At 42.8% G+C, this 19,856-nt stretch overlaps 1 protein-coding gene across 11 annotated transcripts in view; it reads right to left on the bottom strand.

Annotated features, from left to right (window-relative positions):
- LOC128322692 (androgen-induced gene 1 protein-like) overlaps positions 1–19,856 on the bottom strand; it is a 96,542-nt gene that overhangs the window by 52,804 nt on the left and 23,882 nt on the right. For all 11 annotated transcript variants that reach the window (XR_008305890.1, XR_008305889.1, XR_008305888.1 and 8 more), the window contains exons 2-4: positions 19,632–19,679; positions 3,993–4,426; positions 1,061–1,204 (exon numbers count right to left, since the gene is read on the bottom strand). Coding sequence is in view for 7 of the 11 variants with exons in the window: in XM_053244446.1 (XP_053100421.1) it covers positions 1,061–1,204; positions 3,993–4,160 (312 nt within the window). In the remaining 4 variants the exon portion in view is untranslated. The remainder of the gene's footprint in view (positions 1–1,060; positions 1,205–3,992; positions 4,427–19,631; positions 19,680–19,856) is intronic.

Here is a 19,856-nt window from a genome sequence, read left to right as displayed (position 1 = left end):
TAACAGGAGCTGCATGTGTGGAAGAGTTCAGTTCAGTATGTCGGAGAGCAGCCCAACATGCATAGAGGGAGAGGTGGGAGCAATTTTTGCTGCTCTCTCCTTTCTCCAAAAGTACTTTTAAACTTCACATATATGACCTTGAGTGCTACACAGCTCTCAGGGACATATTTCTGAAATCAAAAAGTAGGGATGTGCCCAAACCATGGTTTGAAGTTTTAAACCACGTTCAAGCACTTTAAAGGAAATTAGAATGGGGACTTTAAGAAAATGGAGAACTTACCTGCTCTCTGCCACCCCTTCCAGCTTCCTGCAGGGGTGGCACGTGTCCCCAAAAGTCCCATGCACCATCAGAACATACATGTCGTCTGCGCAAGTGTGGCTGCCAGGTGCATGTTGACAGCATATGGAGCTTTTGTACATATGCTAACGGCATATGTAAGCACCTGCTCTCTATTTTCTTAAAGTCCCCATTCTAATTTCCTTTAAAGTGCTCGAACCATGCTTTAAACCATGGTTCGGACATATCCCTATCAAAAAGTACTTTTGGAGGGAGGGGAAAGCAAAAAAGAAAAAAATCATCACCTCTCTTCCTTTGTGTAAGTTGGCCTGCTCGGGCTGTCCTTAGGTCATGGCAAGCAGGGCAACTGCCCCTGGCCCCGCTCTTTTAACCATTAGAATTAACTGGAAGGGGCCCCTGCACTATGGCCCAAGCCTTGCACCCTGCCAGGGCTCTCTAAAGACAGCCCTGTGCTCAGCAACACACTGGACTGAATTCTGCTGCTGAGTCTTCAATGGGTGCAGCTCCTGTTAAATACTCTTGGCAATGCTTGGAATGCCAGTCATTAACCCTTCTCCTTTTAATACTGCAATAATCTACTCAGAGCCCTTGGGTCAAGGCAGGAGAGTTCATTTTTAAAATCAGCTATTTTGCTTAACTGAAGATTAACAAACAACAACTAAAATATCTTGAAAGCCATTCAAAATGGCCAGTTTCATTAGGACAAATGATACTCTGTGCTGCTATGTAACTATTTGAAAGATGGATTGAGTGACTACTTACTAAGCCAACCGGGAATACAAATGTTGCGAAGATGAAATCTCTGAGAGGCACCACTACAGATGATACCATCTTCTCTTTGGAAGGGAGGCACAGAGCTACAACATCAGTTATGACACACAACAGAAACAATACTGTCTGAAAAACCTATGAAATTACAAAGAAGTTTTAATTATTTTGCATATAAGCACATTTTCTTCATATACTGTTTCTTACACAAAACAGAATTTGAAACTGAATACTACTGTTTGGTCTAGTTACATTTGTGTTACTTCTAATAGTCTTCATTCCATGCATTTGCTTATTAAGATTATATCTTAATGCAAACCCAATTAATTAAAATATTAATTAATGATTAGAATTAATTAATCAGGTGATTTTGAGAGCTAGTGTGGTGGCAGTGTGAGATGTAAACTCGGAAATCCAGGCTTTAATAATATCCTTTGTATAGTGCTTTTTCGATTGTTCAAAGAGCTTCATATTGTTGTAATCCCTGTTTGTAACTAAAGTAAGTATTGTTTTCATATTGCAGTTTAGGCTGTGAGAAGGAAAGTTGCTTGTGAGCTCATGACAGAAATGAGATTCTAATGGGGAGCTCCTGATTTGCTGCTTTGTCTCTCAGCAACTACACTAAACCAGCTCATGTTTAAATCTCCAGCACTGTGCACCAACATATGTTTCACCAGCCATGAATTCACTAGGTAACCTTAGGCAAAATACTATCTCTTAATTCTCCACCTGCAAATGGGGTTATTATTACTGTCCTACCTTATAGGGTTATTGTAACAGTTATTGAGATAATGTATATGAAGGGCTTTGAACAACCTAAAGTGCTATTCAAATGCAAAGCATTATAATGAAACCAAAAGCATCTTGATCATTAAATTCATATAATTAATTTATTCTCATATTATAAGGCAGGTTCTGATATCAAATGGATCAACTATGAAGTATCAGATGCTGTATTCTCTTATAACGTGCAACTATCTGGAGGTATAAAGTAAGTATCCCACATTTGTACTGCAGTAGCTTCAACCTTATATTAAAGAGCAACATATTACTGTTTGTCCAAGGTACAGGTGATATCAGGCACATGTCTGTACAACAAAGTGAAATATTATTTGTTGCAATGCTGGATCTTCCTCATGGCATCAAATCTTATATGATACCATGGGAAATGCATCATAAAGTCCCTTATGGAAAGGTCTTTTCCAGCAGCTTAATGTTTTGGGACTTTGGCATATACCAGATATCCTGCTTATGACTTTTTTTTAAGGCTTCAGTCTTCTAAACTTACTTTGAGGTTTATCATCAATGGCTTTTTATAAAAAAATATTTTCATGTCAATAACCTTAGTTTTTGTAAACAGCTTGTAGGAGTCAAATCCCAAAGAACTTTGATGGGAAAAGAATCTACTCATTGTCCCATTATTTTTCTTAAATGTCTTTTGTCATTTTTGAGGCATGTGGGCATAATTTATGGGGTAGCCATATATGAAAACAATAGTGAAATCCTATGTATGTTTCCTCAAAAGTCCCACTGTGTTCAAAAATGGGAGCACAATGTATTCCCTAGGAAGTGTCTGTAGGATCGCAGTCAAAATATCACAGAAATAGCTAAAAAAAACACCTAAAAAACCCAACACCTAACACCTTAAAAACTCCACCAAAGCTTTGGGAAGGGGGGAATATTTATTTATTTTTATTTATTGTTACATTTATGTACCGCCTTTCATTAAAAACAATCCCAAGGCGGTTTACAAAAGTTAAAAAACATACAATAAAAATATTAAGCTAAAAATACAAAACCAATCTAATTTAAAATCTATAAAATACAAACATAAAAACTATACGCGAGTAAAACACATAGAAGCAGCAATAAAACAATCATGTAAAGGCCTGGATAAAAAGCCAAGATTTAACAAGCTTTCTAAAAACTGTGATGAAGTCTGAGGAGCGAATGGCCACTGAGAGAGCATTCCAAAGTCTGGGGGCAGCAACAGAGAAGGCCCTATCCCGAGTGCACAACAGCCGAGCCTCCCTCATTGTCGGCACCTGGAGCAGAGCCTCCTCAGATGACCTTGTTAATGTTAATAATAATAATAATAATAATAATAATAATAATAATAATAATAATAAATAAGTAAGCATCTCAGATGCAGAAAATAAGTGCATGAAGCTTCTCCTCATTACTTTTAATTTCGTGTCAGGAAAAGCTTTACGGGGAAGTCCAGTCTGGCCCATTGGACAGAAAATGAGCCATTGGGGGGCACTTCTGAAGAAAGGACTTTGCTCTGATTCAGTTCCCCTGCCTGCCACCACAAAATGGTCTAGCCAAAGCCTGAAGAGGAGAGCTGGTCTTGTAGAAGCAAGCATTGCTTGTCCACCTAGCTAAGCAGGGTCCACCCTGGTTGCATTTGAACAGGAGAGCACATGTGAGCACTGTAAGATATTCCTTTCGGGGGATGGAGCCGCTCTGGGAAGTGCAGAAGGTTTCAAGTTCCCTCAGGGGCGTAACAAGGCTGGAGTGGGCCCAGAGACAAAATTTTAAAACAGGCCCCTCGCTGATACACACACACACACTTCACATGTGACTTGCCTCTGGGGGGCCCCTCGAGGCATGGGCCCCCCCCCCAGGCAGTCACCTCCCCTTGCCTAATAGTAGTTACACCCCTGAGTTCCCTCTCTGGCTTCTCCAAGACAGCGCTGAGAGAGATTCCTGCCTGCAACTTTGGAGAAGCCGCTGCCAGTCTGTGCAGACAATACTGAGCTAGATGGGCCAACGGTCTGACTCAGTATACAGCAGCTTCCTATGTCCCCTCAGCCCTCCCATTCTCTCCCCACCCCCTTAGCCCTCTCTCTCCTCATTGGCTGTTCCTCCAAAAGGCCCCGCCCTCTGGAGGGAGAGGGTTGTGTGCACAGGCGCTGCACACCACCTGGTTAAGGAAGGTTAGGTGTTTCCAGTGGCCCCCGTAGGTGTACTGCTGCTCTTTGCGGACGGGCTTGGGCACTCCCATGTTCTGGGTGATGGCGAAGACCGCCCACAGGAAGCAGAGGAAGTGCAGGATCGACACGGCCCGCTGGCCCCGCAAGGCTAAAGCCATGATGGTCTCAGTCGGCGCCGCACGGGGGCGAGGATGGACGCGGGGCCGGGGCGGCTGCCGCCACCATGGAACGGCGTCGCGTGGAGCCCCGGGAAGTTCTGCGAGGCCGCAGCAGCGCCTGCGGCACGCGCCGATCGCGAGCTCCGCGCATGCGCTGCTGGATGTTCCGGCCGCTCAGCTGCCCGCTGCCATGTTTGCTGCCTCCACGACTTGCGCGGCTTCACCTCACAGAAGGGGCTCTGATAGGCCGTACCATGTCGACGATGCTGTTATTGGGTGGGGGGAGAAGGGGGTTAGGGGAAAGAAAGAGGGGAGCGTTATGAATGAGCGGCTCCATCTCACTAATAAAATCTCGAATCAACACTCGCTCGCCTGCTCCGGACTGTAGTTCAGCAGGAGTTTCGTTTTTGTCTCCCTTTTATTGGGGTTGGTGGGGCTGTGTTGTGAGCTCCCCCCGCCCCAGCAGGTAATGGTACTGACTTCCGCGGAATTCTGGGGGCAGGGGTGTGGTTGTACCACGTGGCCCTTCACAGGGGCTATGACGTGTGTGTCTTATACTTGGCTTGGACAAGGCTAGTCTTGAGTGATGATTCCTATCGACTCGAGATTTTAAGCTTTTGGGGAGCAGGGACCAAACTGTATAACTGAAAGGCCCTGTATACACCAACGACGTCGTATAAAGAATCCTACCCCTCAAGAAGACACAGGGCATTGCCCCCTTGCTGAATCTTTTGGAAGTTTCCTCTCCACCTCTTGGTCTGCTTTTCCTGACCTGCCTTCAGCACCACGTTTGCTCCTAATCACGTTTTGGATGCATGTGGCAAGATAATCTAACGACTGTCCTGATAACCCAAACCCTGTGTAAGTTTGGGACTACTCGTGTAAACCTGCTGTGCTATAAAACCAGGCAGCTGTATGTACAAGCTAGTTGTCCACTGACTCGCACCGAGTAAAGTATATTGGTTTTGTATCCTGCCTCCATCTCGTTTATTTCTATGTGTTTGTGGGGGCAAACATAACACTGAACATAAATTGTGCATGGGGCACATATCTTTGATCAACTGGGTGAGCTTGATCGTTCTCAAACGATCAAGAGAGAACCCTTAAAACCTATCTGCTTGGCTTGGCCTTCCAGGGTTTTTAAACTGGTTTAAATGTTTTAATTTAATGGCTTTAAACTGTTTAAAAATCGTTTTGTATTGATTGATTTTAAAATGACTGATTCATGGGTTTTGTTTTTGTTACTGTGCACTGCCCAGATTTGTCTGGATGGGGTAGTATATAAATATAATAAATAATAAAATAAATAAACATGAGCGTTGCCAGAATAATTGCTGTAAACATCCCAATGAAACTGGCAGTAGGTTCAAGACCTCATAAAATTATGTACGTTTTCACGCAGTACATGATGATAGAATTCATTGCCATAAGATTAACATCTATAACCGGCCTGGCTTCAACAGCGCTCGGCTCGCTGTACTCGGGATTCCCAAGAGGTCTCCCATCCAGCCACGGAGCAGACCAAGCCTGCTCCAGCAAATTTGCTGTATCACATACCTTGGATGTTTTTTTAAAACTTATGAAAAGAACATGATGATGGCTGCCAGTGACTTAGAGGAGGGTTACATAAATTCACAGAGCTGTCAAGGGCTGTTAGCCATGTGTTTAAATCAGAGAGTCTTAACTTTGGGTCTGTGGGGTAGGTCCACGTGACCAGTGAATAGTTAAATATATATCTCCACAAAAACATCCTAGTCAAATACAGTACGTCCTTTATTTTTCTTGAATTTTAGTGACAAGTGTAACAAGCTTTCTTGTTCCCAGCCTTTCCCAGCAATAAGCCATAATAAAGGTCTTGAAAATAACTAACCTGAGCATTCTTTTCCTCTATTTTTTACTGGAGCCTTATGAGAATATATTTGGGGTTTGTGGGTAATATTTAAGAATCGGGGGAGGGGGTCTGTTAGTGCAAAAAGGTTAAGAATCCTTTTTCTAAACGCTAGTTCCTGTAGACAAGGATAGGAGACAGTTGTTGCCTTTATCGCTGGGATTATGCCCTTCATAGGGACAGTTGCCTGGCCAATGCTGGAAACTGGATGGTGAGCTACACGAATCCTAGACCCATGCAGTTTTTAGGTTCAGATTTGTCAATGTGAAAAACTTACTAATATGTTGAATGTGCAACTTGATCCTATGCATATTTACTTTAAAAAGTAAGTCCCATTGAGTTTAATGGGTTTTCCTTTCCAGTAGGTGTGCATAGAATTGTGGACATAATCAGGTTTTTTAAGATAATACTTTTGTGTTAAATCATTTATGTAGACAGACATCACAAACACAAAAATCAGTTTGCACTCTCTAGAATTATAAGAATGGGAAGCACTTTGAGGCTTTATGAAATTTAAAGCCTTTATGGCTTAATGGGATTTTATAGGGGCTCTCTACTGGTTGTAAACATTACTGAAAAATCAACTTTTCTGGAGAAGCAATATTTTAAATAACTAGTTGGTTTAAAAAACAACACGTCTTTCTGCCTTTCCTTCTGGAGATGGACCCCCCGCCCACCAGTTTAGTTTCCAATGTTGCAATACATAAAGTGATGAATACTTTTTAAAACCTCCGTTAAAAATACTGATAGCAAGAATATTCTTGCTAAATTCCAAGGTGAGTGAATTGTTAGGATTTATAACACCAAAATATTTGAAATTCTTTTTCCATTCTAGCATAACATTGTTTTAACACTTAGATTCAAAAGAAGAGCTTAAATTCAGTTCTACAAATGCTCACTGTGCCTGATCTGTTCTGTGTACAGAACAGAATATTTTAGCTGAACATTGGTTAATATAGCAATATATGTTTGTCTCCCCATCTTCCATTGCTCAGGCACTGTTCTTTATTTGTGATTTGGATTCCTTTAGCCACAGATTATAGATGTCTGGATCTACTGGTATAGATCACCAGTGTGGTGTAGTGGTTAGAGTGCTGGACTAGGACTGGGGAGACCCGAGTTCAAATCCCCATTCAGCCATGAAACTAGCTGGGTGACTCTGGGCCAGTCACTTCTCTCTCAGCCTAGCCTACTTCACAGGGTTGTTGTGAAAGAGAAACTCAAGTATGCAGTACACCACTCTGGGCTCCTTGGAAGAAGAGCGGGGTATAAATGTAAAAATAATAATAAAATAATAATAATAATTGTACTTCTCAAAGCTCTTTGTCATGTTAAAGCCTGAAAAAAATAGTTGAGCATAGTAATGAGGACTTCAGAATCCCAGAAATGCCACGAGACTTGTCAGTGTGCTGCACTGAAGGAGCTTCTGCACTATGATTTCAAACTGGAGAACCCAAAGGCATGGAATGGTGCCTTCCATAATAATGTGAATCATGTTGGCTCTGGATGCTTATTGCACTGCCTTGCCTCTATGATTGTTTATTGTATGGCTGTTTGTAAGAAGCAACATGTTAGAAGCAAAGAGATGATGACAAAAGATGGTGATTAATATCTGCCTGCCTCAAATGATACATGCATTACTGGATATTGTGGGCTTTGATTGCTGCTTTCTAGATCTGGGATAATAATTTTATTTCTATTTACTTTGTATATTTATATATCGTCCCTAACTCATGTCTCTGGGCACTTTACAGCCAACATAAAACAAATCAAAACATTAAAACAGTTTAAAACCACCATTCTGATTAAAAGCTTGGGTGCATAAATGTATCTTAAGAGTCTTTTAAAAAAGCTGTCAGAGATGGGGGAGCTCTGATTTCGGCAGGCAGTGCATTCCAAAGCCTGGGGAGTGGGCAACAGAGAAGGCCTGTCCCGGAGTAGCCACTAGATTAGCTGATGGACCTCTCTGGATGATTTCAGTGGGTGGCGGGGCTCATAGTGAAGAAGATGTTGTCTTAAATACCCTGGGCCTAAGCGGTTTAGGACTTTATAGGTTATAACCAGCACTTTGTATTTTGCCCAGAAACACATTTGTAGCCAGTGCAGTTCGTTCAACACAGGAGTAATATGTCGTGTTTTGAGCCAATTGTAGTTTCCAGACTACATACAAAGGCAACCCCACAAAGGACCGGGTCTCATGATCCGTGAGACCCGGTTTGGGGCAGTGAGCGGGAAGAGCGGGCTAAGCCCATTATCTCTGCTCACGAGTGGGGAGGGAGCCCTGGGCGGCCAGATTGGCCGCCCACACGATTGCCGGCTCCGAGACGGAGTCGGCGGGGGCTGGGGAGCCGTGTGGCCCCAGAAGCCCCAGTATGCCCTGCGCAAGCGCGTAGGGCATACTGAGGAGACCCCTGGAGCTGGGAGGCGGCTTTTCGCCTCCCCTCCGGGGGTCTACTCGTGAGTAGGTGTGGCACGAAGCTGCACTGCGGCTACTCACGATAACAAAAACCAGGTTTGCGATGCGCTCGCTCAGCAAAACTGGTTTGGGGGCAGGGGTTCTTGAGCGGATTACCCACTCCAGAACCACTGGGCTCACAGCCAAGCCCGGTGTTTCTGACGATCGGGAAAAATCAGGCTAGGCTTTCCTAGCCCGATTTTCCCCGATCGTGGGAACAGCCCCACATAGTGTATTGCGGTAATCAAGTCTTGAGGTTACCAGTAGGGATTTGCAGTATGTTCTGATCTCGGAATGTTCCACCTTGAAACAAGCAGTTTTGAGTATTTCAAGCTTGGAACCTTACGCCCTTCAAATGAAGGGCTTCTTTTGAGCTCAGAACAGAGTGGCCCATTCCGAGTCGGAATGTTCTGAGCACTATTTTGGATTCCTAAATGGTGCTCTTCTGCCCTCTGCACACGTGTGGCAGCCATTTGTATGTTCAGCACCACCACACAAATGGCTGCCGTGCATGCGCAGAGGCCAGAAGAGTGCCATTTTGGAGTCCAAAATGGTGCTCAGAATGTTTCAAGTTGGAACGGGGTCATTCTGTAGGAACTACAGAATGACCCCGGAACTACCAGCTAGACTGGTGGTTCCGACGAAGCGTTCTGGGGATTTAGTGTTCCACTCCAAGCTCGAAACAAAACGCTAAATCTTTTTCATGCACATCCTTGGTTACCAGCATAAGCACGACTGTTTTGAGGTTGTTTGTCTCAAGAAACTGCTCAAGTGTCTTGTCATCTAGTCACTCATTCTCATTTGCATTAGGAATTTAGCCACTCATTCTCCTTGCTCTATCGGCTCCTATTGATGTTATATTTCCCATCTCTGCAAAATAGGCTTTGCTGGGGTGGAGCTATATTAGAGAACAAATGCTTCTAACATGCTGTGAATCAATGTGCTAGTACTTCATATGCTTAAATTTGCACAACAAGAAGAAGCATTAATAAGATCACAGCCAAGTATAGCATTTTCTGTCATGATATCAATGTATTAACTTGATTTTGTTTCTTTTCTCCAAGTGTGCTGCCACAGAAAAAATGAATAATTGCTTTCTTTACTGTTGAAAGGAATATACCACATAAGAACCACGCGCTAGAGGGTGCTAAATAGCAATACAGAGTAAGTTTCCCAGATGAATGATGTCACCTTTTGTGAACTTCTAGATCAAGTAGTTTGGTGTATGCCTTTGTAATGATGAGGAATTGTTTATGGATGTTAGTAGGGCTCTCTGCCTAAAATCCAGGAGTATGCCTGTATAAGAATCTTCAGACTGGAATTCTTACACTCTTTATGAAGGATGATGTGTTTTGGAATCCTGTCTTCATTCAGAATTACTTGTAGAAGAGATGTGAATCTTGATCTCAGTCATCTGTACACAGCACTCATTCAGAACTCTCCCACAATTACTAATATCAAATGGAAGTTAAATTAGTAGAAAACCCAAAGAAATAAAATTATAGGTTCTCAAACAACATTCCTGAATTTATTTGAAGGACATAGATTCAGAAATATGTTTATTTAAGATAGAGGAGACTGCCTTATATTGAATCAGATCACTGGTCCATCTGGCTCAGTATTGTCTATACCAGAGGTTCCCAAACTGGGAGCCTCCAGATGTTGCTGGACTACAGCTCCCATCATTCCCAGCCACAATAAATTGTAGCGGGGCTGATGGGAGTTGTAGTTCAGCAACAACTGGATGCTCCCAGTTTGGAAACCACTGGTCTGCACTGACTGGCAGTGGCTCTCCAAGGTTTCAGACAGGATTCTTTCCCAACCCTACCTAGAGATGCCTGGGATTGAACCTGGGACCTTATAATTATGCATGCAAAGCAGATGCTCTTCCACTGACCAATGGCCCAGTGGTAGATCTATACTAAAACTACACAGATTGCATTTCAAGTTTGCAAGCTAGGAACATTCCCTCTTCTTCTGTCTTGCAAAGGATGGACTGTATTTTCCAGGAGTTAATATTAACAGTGTTGAGAACAAATTGGCCAGTCTTGAGAATCCTATATATGCCAATTCATTTAACTTAATGAAATTTCTTCAGTGTGAATTGTTCTTGAGTTCAAACAGCCTGCTTTATTCACAGCATATCTACTGCGCTCAGAATCTTCATTTTGCCAGAGTGTTACTTTCAGCATTCTGAGCCCTTTTGGATATTTTCTCTGCTTGGGTATCTAAACATGCCCAGTATATTGATCCCCAGGATCATTACTATTCCTGCTGAGTGCCTCTGAAGAAAATAAAAAATAGACTGCTTTTTGGTGTTGATCACAAAGTCTTATTTTTTGTAAAACATTATTCTAAAAACTAGCCTATTCACATGATATTTAGAGGTAACTCTGCATGTATACTCCAAAGGACATCTAGCTGAATTAAATGGTGCTTAAAGGTAACGTGTGCTGTCGATGTCAATTCCTGGCAACCACAGAGCCCTTTGGCTGTCTTTGGTAGAATACAGGAGAGGTTTACCATTGCCATCTCCTGCACAGTATGAGATGATGCCTTTCAGCATCTTCCTATATTGCTGCTATGTCTGATATAGGTGTTTCCCTTAGTCTGGGAAACATACCAGCTGGGATTCGAACTGGCAACCTCTGGTTTGCTAATCAAGTCATTTCCCCAGTGCACCAAATAAGTCTGCACAGGATTGTACACTTCAGTGGGACTTCTTAGTAATCATGTGTAGGATTGTGTGGTAAACTAATGTTAAAAATGAGATATATATTTAAAAGTGCAAGGTTTATTGTTGTGGAACTGCAAAAGGGAGTTATGTATATAATGACTGGCAAATTCAATGCAAGCTAAATAGCCTCATAGGGGTTGGCATCCTGATTAAATTTCTCAATAGTACTACTCAGGGAGTAGTCTGAAGGGCTGCTAAATTTCAATAGGACGTACTCTGGAAATTTAGTCAGGATATCAGCCAGTATATCTATTATATAAACTGTCCTACATAACAAGGAATGTATCTCAACTTAATGCATTCCTTCTCAGCTTCCTTAATAAGAGCATATGTATCCTTGGGCTAAAGCACTCAATTGATGTAAGAACTAGCTTAAGTGGTGATGTTCCGATTGCTGGTCTTAGCTGCCCTAATGTTAATATTTCAATTAATGAAAAGATTTACAGTTTGATCCCAACTAATTACATTACATTCTTGAAACTTACTTCTCTGTATTGTGTTGGAGTGCTGACTGTTAAGTATTCACAGAATGGAGACCTTTTGTTAGGTGTTTTCAGGAAGCCAGATTTTAACAAACTAAAACTTGTTGGCTGACACCCTAATGCTGTGCTTATGCAAGGACATTGCACTAGTGCTAAGCCGTTGCACTAGCTCAGGGCTACTCAGCTGCAGCCCTCCAGCTGTTTCTGGACTGTGATTCTGAGCATCCCTAGCCACAGTGGCCAACAGTCAGGGATGATGGGAGTTGTAGGCCAACATCTGCAGAAGGGTTGAAGTTGAGTAGCCCTGGCACTCATTACTTGCCCTAAGTCTGGAGCTTATCTTCCAGACTAATTTTGCACTAGTGCAAATAGATTGATGCTTGCACAACAAAGTGCCTAACCTGCGGCATGCCTCTTGTTTTACAAGGAATTTTTGTGCAATAGCACAATTATTAAAATCCTTATCATTTCACACTAGCACAACTTTGTTGTGAAGTGAAGGATTAATCAGGATGTCAGCATTAGAAAGTTATATTAAGTTAGTATTTAGCAGGGGCATCGCGGATAATCAAAAGGCATTTTCAGACATGATACTAAGCCTCAGTCTTGTCATTTAAGGTGTTAATGTAGGATTGAAAATGGAAGAGAACCATTTCATTCTAGTCAATGAGGCTGTTCACACATGCAGTCCAGCCTGGGCTAGGCTGCCTGTATGAAGTGCTGGGATTGAGCCCGATCCAGGTGCTGCCCCTGCACCTAGCCCCGCTTTTTAATGTGTTGTTTAGCTGAGCAGAGCAGCAAATCTTGAGATGGAGGGAAATTAAATCTTTTTTTAAAAAAAAAGACTTTTAAAATTACCACTGTGTGGTGGTGGTGACAGCTCCTAATTCTGTGGGGCACTCTCATTGTCGGTGGCAAGAGACCTCCTCACACGGGCCCGCCTTCCTCTAAAATTACACAGGCATGCATGTGTGTGCACAGAGGGCTGAAATTGGCCTGACCTGTGTCGTTTGGGAGGAAGGCGGGCCCATGCAACCCTGCTAACTTGGCAAAGAGGCACCTTTTAATGTGGTGGTTCTCTTTATTTAGCAGGGAGAGAGTAACTGGACTATCTACCCCCAGCACAGTACCTCCAGTGACTGTTGCTGGTGTCTGTCTTATGTTCCTTTTTAGATTGTGAGCCCTTTGGGGACAGGGAGCCATCTTATTTATGTATTATTTCTCTGTGTAAACCGCCCTGAGCCATTTTTGGAAGGGCGGTATAGAAATTGAATAAATCATCATCATCATCATCATCATCATCATCATCATCCAGTTGAACAGAAAAGAAATTGCCCGAACACCAGAGGCACAAAAGACCAGCTGCTGATTGACAAAATGATTGTAGAAAATTGCAAGAGAAGAAAAACAAATCTAAGTGTTGCATGGATTGACTACAAGAAAGCCTTCGATTCATTGCCTCACACATGGATACTAAAATGTTTAGAAACAACTGGTGTCAGCAAAAACATTCAGATATTTATAAAAAAAGCAATGAGCATGTGGAGTACACAGTTAACAATCAATGGCGAGACACTTGGACAGGTTAGCATCAAAAGAGGCATTTTCCAAGGGGACTCACTATCCCCTCTGTTGTTTGTAATCGCCATGACCCCACTTTCACAAATACTAAACAAAACAGGCCTCGGATACCAAACATCTAAAACATCAAGTAAAATCAACCATCTGCTTTACATGGACGATCTGAAGTTGTATGGAAAGTCCCAGTCAGAAATCGAATCACTGCTAAACACTGTCCGTATATTCAGTAGCGATATAGCAATGGAGTTTGGACTAGACAAGTGTGCTGCATTAATAATGAAAAGAGGAAAAATGAGAAAAACAGAAGGAATAGAACTACCCAATGGAAGCAAGATCAAGAACCTGGAAGAGAAAGAACATTACAAATACTTGGGCATTCTCCAGGCTGATAACATTGCACACACTGAAGTTAAAAGAAAAATTGGAAGTGAATACATCAGGAGAGTTAGAAAAATCCTCAAGTCCAAACTCAATGGCAGGAACACCATACAAGCCATAAACACCTGGGCTATACCTGTTATCCAATACAGTGCAGGAATAATAGACTGGACCCAGGCAGAGCTAGAGACGCTAGATCTTAAGACCAGGAAAATCATGACCATCAATCATGCTCTGCACCCCCTCAGTGATGTCGATAGGCTATACCTCCCTTGTGGCTCAGGTGGAAGAGGAATGCTACAAGTCCATCAAACAGCAGAGGAGGAGAAAAGAGGCCTTGAAGAATATATAAAGGACAGTGAAGAAGATGCACTTAAAATGGTCAATAACGAGAAACTATTCAACACCAATGAAACAAAGCAGGCCTACAAGAAAGATCAAGTCAAGAACCGAGCAGAAAAATGGAGAAATAAGCCCCTGCATGGTCAATATTTGCACAATATAAGTGGAAAATCAGACATCACCAAGACCTGGCAATGGCTTAAGAATGGCAACTTGAAGAAAGAAACAGAGGGTTTAATACTGGCTGCACAAGAACAGGCACTAAGAACAAATGCAATAAGAGCAAAAGTAGAAAAGTCAACAACAAACAGCAAGTGCCGCCTTTGTAAAGAAGCAGATGAAACAGTGGACCACCTAATCAGCTGTTGTAAAAAGATCGCACAGACTGACTACAAACAAAGGCATGACAAGTAGCAGGGATGATACACTGGAACATCTGCAAAAAATACAAGCTACCTGTAGCCAAGAATTGGTGGGACCATCAAATTGAAAAAGTTGAAGAAAATGAAGATGTAAAAATATTATGGGACTTCCGACTACAAACAGACAAACATCTGCCACACAATGCACCAGATATCACTGTAGTTGAGAAGAAAGAAAAACAAGTTAAAATAATAGACATAGCAATACCAGGGGATAGAAGAATAGAAGAAAAAGAAATAGAAAAAATCACCAAATACAAAGATCTACAAATTGAAATTGAAAGGCTGTGGCAGAAAAAGACCAAAATAATCCCAGTGGTCATTGGCGCCCTGGGTGCAGTTCCAAAAGACCTTGAAGAGCATCTCAGCACCATAGGGGCCACAGAAATCACCATCAGCCAATTACTAAAAGTAGCTTTACTGGGAACAGCCTATATTCTGCGACGATATCTATAACAATTGACAATAAAATCCAGCCATCCCAGGTCCTTGGGAAGGACTCGATGTCTGGATAAAACAAACCAGTCAATAACACCTGTCTGACTGTGTAAACATGAGAATAATGATGTGAGGAGGTTTCTCGCTGCTGTCAGCACGAGCACCCCACAGGATCTGGGAGGTGGGTGCCCACTAGGAGATCTTGCCGCTGTCTCTGCTGTGCTGCTGCTGTGTCGCAGCATTTTTTTTTTAAAAAAAATTAGCCTCCCTCCACCTTCCCGGCGGCAAATTATGGCTGCCTATGGGCGGCAAAAAGCCTAATCTGCCCCTGACTGTTTTTGTGGGTGTACGGCATGGCAGAGTGGAAGGTGGCCACCGTCAGACGCAGGGATCGTGGCTTAGGACGCTGGGGCATGCACGCAATGCGCACACGATGAGGGATGGCTCTCCACAGATTTTGTCCCCTGGGCCCCAGGGGTCTTGCTACACTGCTGGTTGCACACCCCTGGTGCTGTGCCAGTATTGGCTGTAGAATAAGACAGAATCCATTGAGTATGTGGAGAGAGGGGCAAGCCAATATTGGCCCACCATGACCAGGGTGGCAACATAGGATTTGAGCAAGCATAGGATTCCTAAATTCTGTTTCTCCCCCACCATACCCCCACTCTGTCCAGGTTTTCCCTTTGCACTGATGGTGCTCTACTGGTGGGTTCTGCTGGTGGAAGTGTCCCACTGGTGGAAGGATACTGCTACAGCACTGTAATTTTTTTGCTGCCATAGCAACACATTTTGATTGAGAGGAACAAGAATAATCTTATCCTCACCCAGTTTATGTCCTACTATGCATTTTTAGCCTACTTTCCAGTAGGCTTATGAGATCACCTGCCATTCTGTGTGTGTACGTGTGCCCCCCCCCCCCCAACTTTGTAATACCTGGACCAATACGAACCAAATCAAGTACAGTTGTAGGGACACATAGGGACACCTCAATGACATAGTTTGTGATGATGTCCTCCAGCCCTATCCAGGATGGCAGATGAGTAAACTTCGGAGGCACAAGTGGGCTAACTTGTGAACCACCTAACTGATTTGAACCAACTTTGCTGCAGCTGTAGGGACACATAGGAATGCCCAAATGGTGTGGTGTGTGATGATGTAATCTATTCCAATTCAAGATGTCGTCTGTGTGAACATCTGAGGCACAAGCGGGCTAATTCATGGACTGCCTAACCTATTTGAACCAAATTGGGTACAGTGGCAGTGTACAGAGATACCTCAGTGGCTTAGTTTGTGATGATGTCATCCATGCCAATTCAAGAGGCCGGACATGTAAACTTTTGAGGCACAAGTGGGCTAACTTGTGAACCACTTAACTGATTTGAACCAAAATTGCTGCAGCTGTAGAGACACATAGGGACACTTCAATGGCATAGTTTGTGATGATGTCATCCACACCAATTCAAGATGGTGGCCACGTAAACTTTGGAGGTGTAAGTTGGTAAAGTTGTAGTGAGTGACACACAGGGACACCTCAGTGGTGTAGTTTGTAATGGTGTTATTCACCCCAATCCAAGATGGCGGACGCATGACTATTTGAGGTACAAGAGATCTAACTTATAGACCTTGATTTGAACCAAATTTAGTCCAGTTGTGGAGACAGTGAAAGGAAAGTAGGCTGATTAGTTCTTACCAGAACAACTTGTTATAGGTTAGGGTGGTTGGATTTAAGATGGTTAAAACATGGTAGCTAGTTACTGTTTCATAGCTGCTTTCCTTATTGTCTCACCTAACTGTCTAGAGGTTTGCAAATGTCCCAGTCCCTCAGGTGGTTCTTTAGGCCTGGATAATCATAGTTTTTGCTACAATTTAAAGTTGTTAGCTATTCAGGCTGAAATGCTGAAAGGCTGGTATTTAAAGATTAATATTCTATTGAGAGATATTCTGAATGTTTTCTTTTTAAACAAAAGCAACATTCTGTGTGGTGCTGTGGTAGCTGGAGCTTTTTGCTGTGCCTTGACCATACTTAAGGACACAGGTGTAGCTAGTGGAGAAGGGGTCCATGTTCGCCCTTCTCCCTGGCGGTTCCTCGGAGTGAGGGAGAAAATGAAGAAAATGTGTAGCTGAGGCCCCTCAGGAGCTGGGGGAGCTTGGATTCTTTGAACCCACCCTCTCAATTATAGCTACACCCCTGCTTAAGATATAACAATGTGGGAATTAGCCTGGCACACTATCTCCAACAGTTGTCTGATAGAAGCTTTTGGGGGGTTCAGAAGCCAGGGTATGATGGTGATGCTCACCCCTTGCTGTGGCCTCAGCCCCTCTTAGATGCCTCTGAACATTTAGCAATGAATTGTAATTTATAGACTTGCCCTGCACAGATTTGTCCAATCCTTTAAAAAATGTTGGCTGACTTCCAGACTAATGTTTTTTCTGCATGTGAAAAGCTTCTTCATGCACAGTGGGGGAGAGGTGATGTTTGCTGATCTTCTCTCTGCAACCCACTGTGCCTCCGGAAAATATGTCCCCGAGGGTCCTTCAAGCCTCAGAGACATAATTTCAGGAGGCAAAATGAGCTGCAGATGAAATGTTTTCCCACACATATAGCATTAATCTGTGTGTCAGCTGTTATCTGAGCTAGTGACCATCACCATTACTTACAGAATGAATAATTACGTTTTGCATACTTTTGTTAATCATTTGTTATGTAAAGAAGTACTTCTTCTGTTTGTCCTTAACCTACCTCCAATCATTTGACTGACCCAACTCACTTCTATCTTCCAAGTCTGTGCAATGAACGGCCTCACTTTCTTATGCAATGGCATAATTCATAGGGAATTCTTTTATTCTATGATCGCGCTTTCTCTGTAAGTATATTTGGCCTGCTAAATATGAGAGAGCAGTGTTGTGCTTTAATAAGATGCAGATGGGTGACACATGGAGAAGTACCAGGCAAGTATCAGTTCTTGTTTTAGTCTACAGCTGAGTGCATAAGGAGACAACATTTCTTGAAGTGGGGAACGGTACTGAGTGAATCGTAGTTCCTCTGTTCTGCAGCAAACTATGGTGGTAGCTGGTAGGGGAAATTCATGGTTTCTGAGAGGTCATGGAGTGCCAGATGCTTTTGCTGTTTCTGTACCTTGTAAATAGTGCAGCCTCCTAAAACGGTCAATAGGTCAAGTTTCTAGCTGTGAAATACTTCCAAGTCTTCAAGAAAACAGCATTATTTTTTTTTAGGTGTCATCTCTGTGCAGTGATAGGGGGAAAAGAAATCTGCATACATGAGGTCCCAGCATTAAATGTTTAGATGGCTGGTTGAATATGTGTCCTGCTAATATTTAATGTGTAAGTTAGTGCTTATTGTTGGGACTATACAGAACCCAAAGAGGAATATGATGCTGCTTGCTGAGGGTACTCTCTGAGGACAGAAACGAGGGGAGGGGAAAATGCTTGACAGAGAATTAATGTGGTGGACTATGAGAGAAGAGCTGGTCTTGTGGTAGCAAGCATAACTTGTCCCCTTAGCTAAGCAGGGTCTGCCCTGGTTGCATATGAATGGGAGGCTTGATGTGTGAGCACTGTAAGAGATTCCTACTCTGGAAAGAGCAAAAGGTTCCAAGTTCCCTCCCTGCTGAGGACAGTGTTCCCTCTAAGGTATGCGCAATGCCTGCGCTCACAAGTTTTTTCTGATGTCCACTCAGTTAATTTTAGATCCCGCTCAAGTTGAATCAGGAAGGACCCATTCTGAATGCATGTACGCACATACTGCCTTGATACTCCTGCCCAGAACAAAAGTCATTCCGCACACAAATGAAAAAAAATTAGAGAGAACACTGCTGAGAGATTCCTGCCTACAACCTTGGAGAAGCTGCTGCCAGTCTGTGAAGACAATACTGAGCTCGATACGATAGACCAATGGACTGACTCAGTATAGGGCAGCTTCCTATGTTCCTATGACTTGCTTTGTCCAAGTTCTAGGGCAGCTTAGACTGTTACCCCTGGCCCTTTTTCTGTCATGCCACTTGAAAATAATGAGGAGAGGCCCTCTCATGGCCTCACTGTCCCGATCCCATTCCTAATGGGGTGTGGTGCTGTTGACATTTTTGGCAGATTTAGCTATTGCTGCTAGTAGTATGTTAACAGTGCTGTTATAAATTCATTGCCATTAAAATACTAAGGTTTCTCTGTCACTATGGAAACACAGTTCTAGACATTAGCAAGCAAAAGGGAGAAGCTTAGTGTTACCATGACAACTGATACAAGAACCACATCAAAGCTGAAGAAGAGACAGACTTTTAGAATCAGACCAGACAAAAGCCTGGCAAAACAATGTGTTGCATTGAATTGGGAGATAATGCAGAGCAGGTATATAAGACCCTGAACACGGGGTTGGAGTTGCACATTTCACTTGCCAGGTTCCCCTCTGCCCCTTCAAATGAAGAGCCAATTGAAATGTACATGCAGCATAGCTCTTCCTTCAGACTGAGAATTAGATGTTTGTTCCCTAATATAAAAATTTCCCTACATGAGGAAAGCTAGCATGCCACTGAATTACAGCTAGCTTTCTCCTAGCTTTCTCTGTTCTGTTTTTGTTTTGTTTTGTTTTAACTTGGGGATTCTTTCACACACCATTCTGTCCCTTGCATTCTGAAGCGTTCAGGGAATGGAAGAACATTTCTACACTTTTGAATTTGCTCAGAGGTGATTTGAAGTGCATGAACATGAGAAGTCCATAGGATATTGCATCCTACCTGTGCTTTGTCTTGTTCTGCGTTGGCTGCTATTGGGTAGACTCGGTCCTAAATTTCAGAAGAGAGGTAAAAATATCCAATTTTTAGACATACCTAGTTTTCATGGTGGGTTTTATGCATGCACAAAAATCCATCTGTCTACATGTTGGAGAAATATTTTCAAGTTTTGATACCACTGTCAGTCAGTGGAGCACAAGCATGTTTGTATGTAACACATTGCATTGT

The sequence above is a fragment of the Hemicordylus capensis genome, chromosome 4, assembly GCF_027244095.1.
Source record: "Hemicordylus capensis ecotype Gifberg chromosome 4, rHemCap1.1.pri, whole genome shotgun sequence".
Taxonomy (NCBI): Eukaryota; Metazoa; Chordata; class Lepidosauria; order Squamata; family Cordylidae; genus Hemicordylus; species Hemicordylus capensis.
The sequence above is the reverse complement of the archived record's forward strand: the minus strand, read 5'-3'. Positions and strand labels throughout refer to the sequence as shown.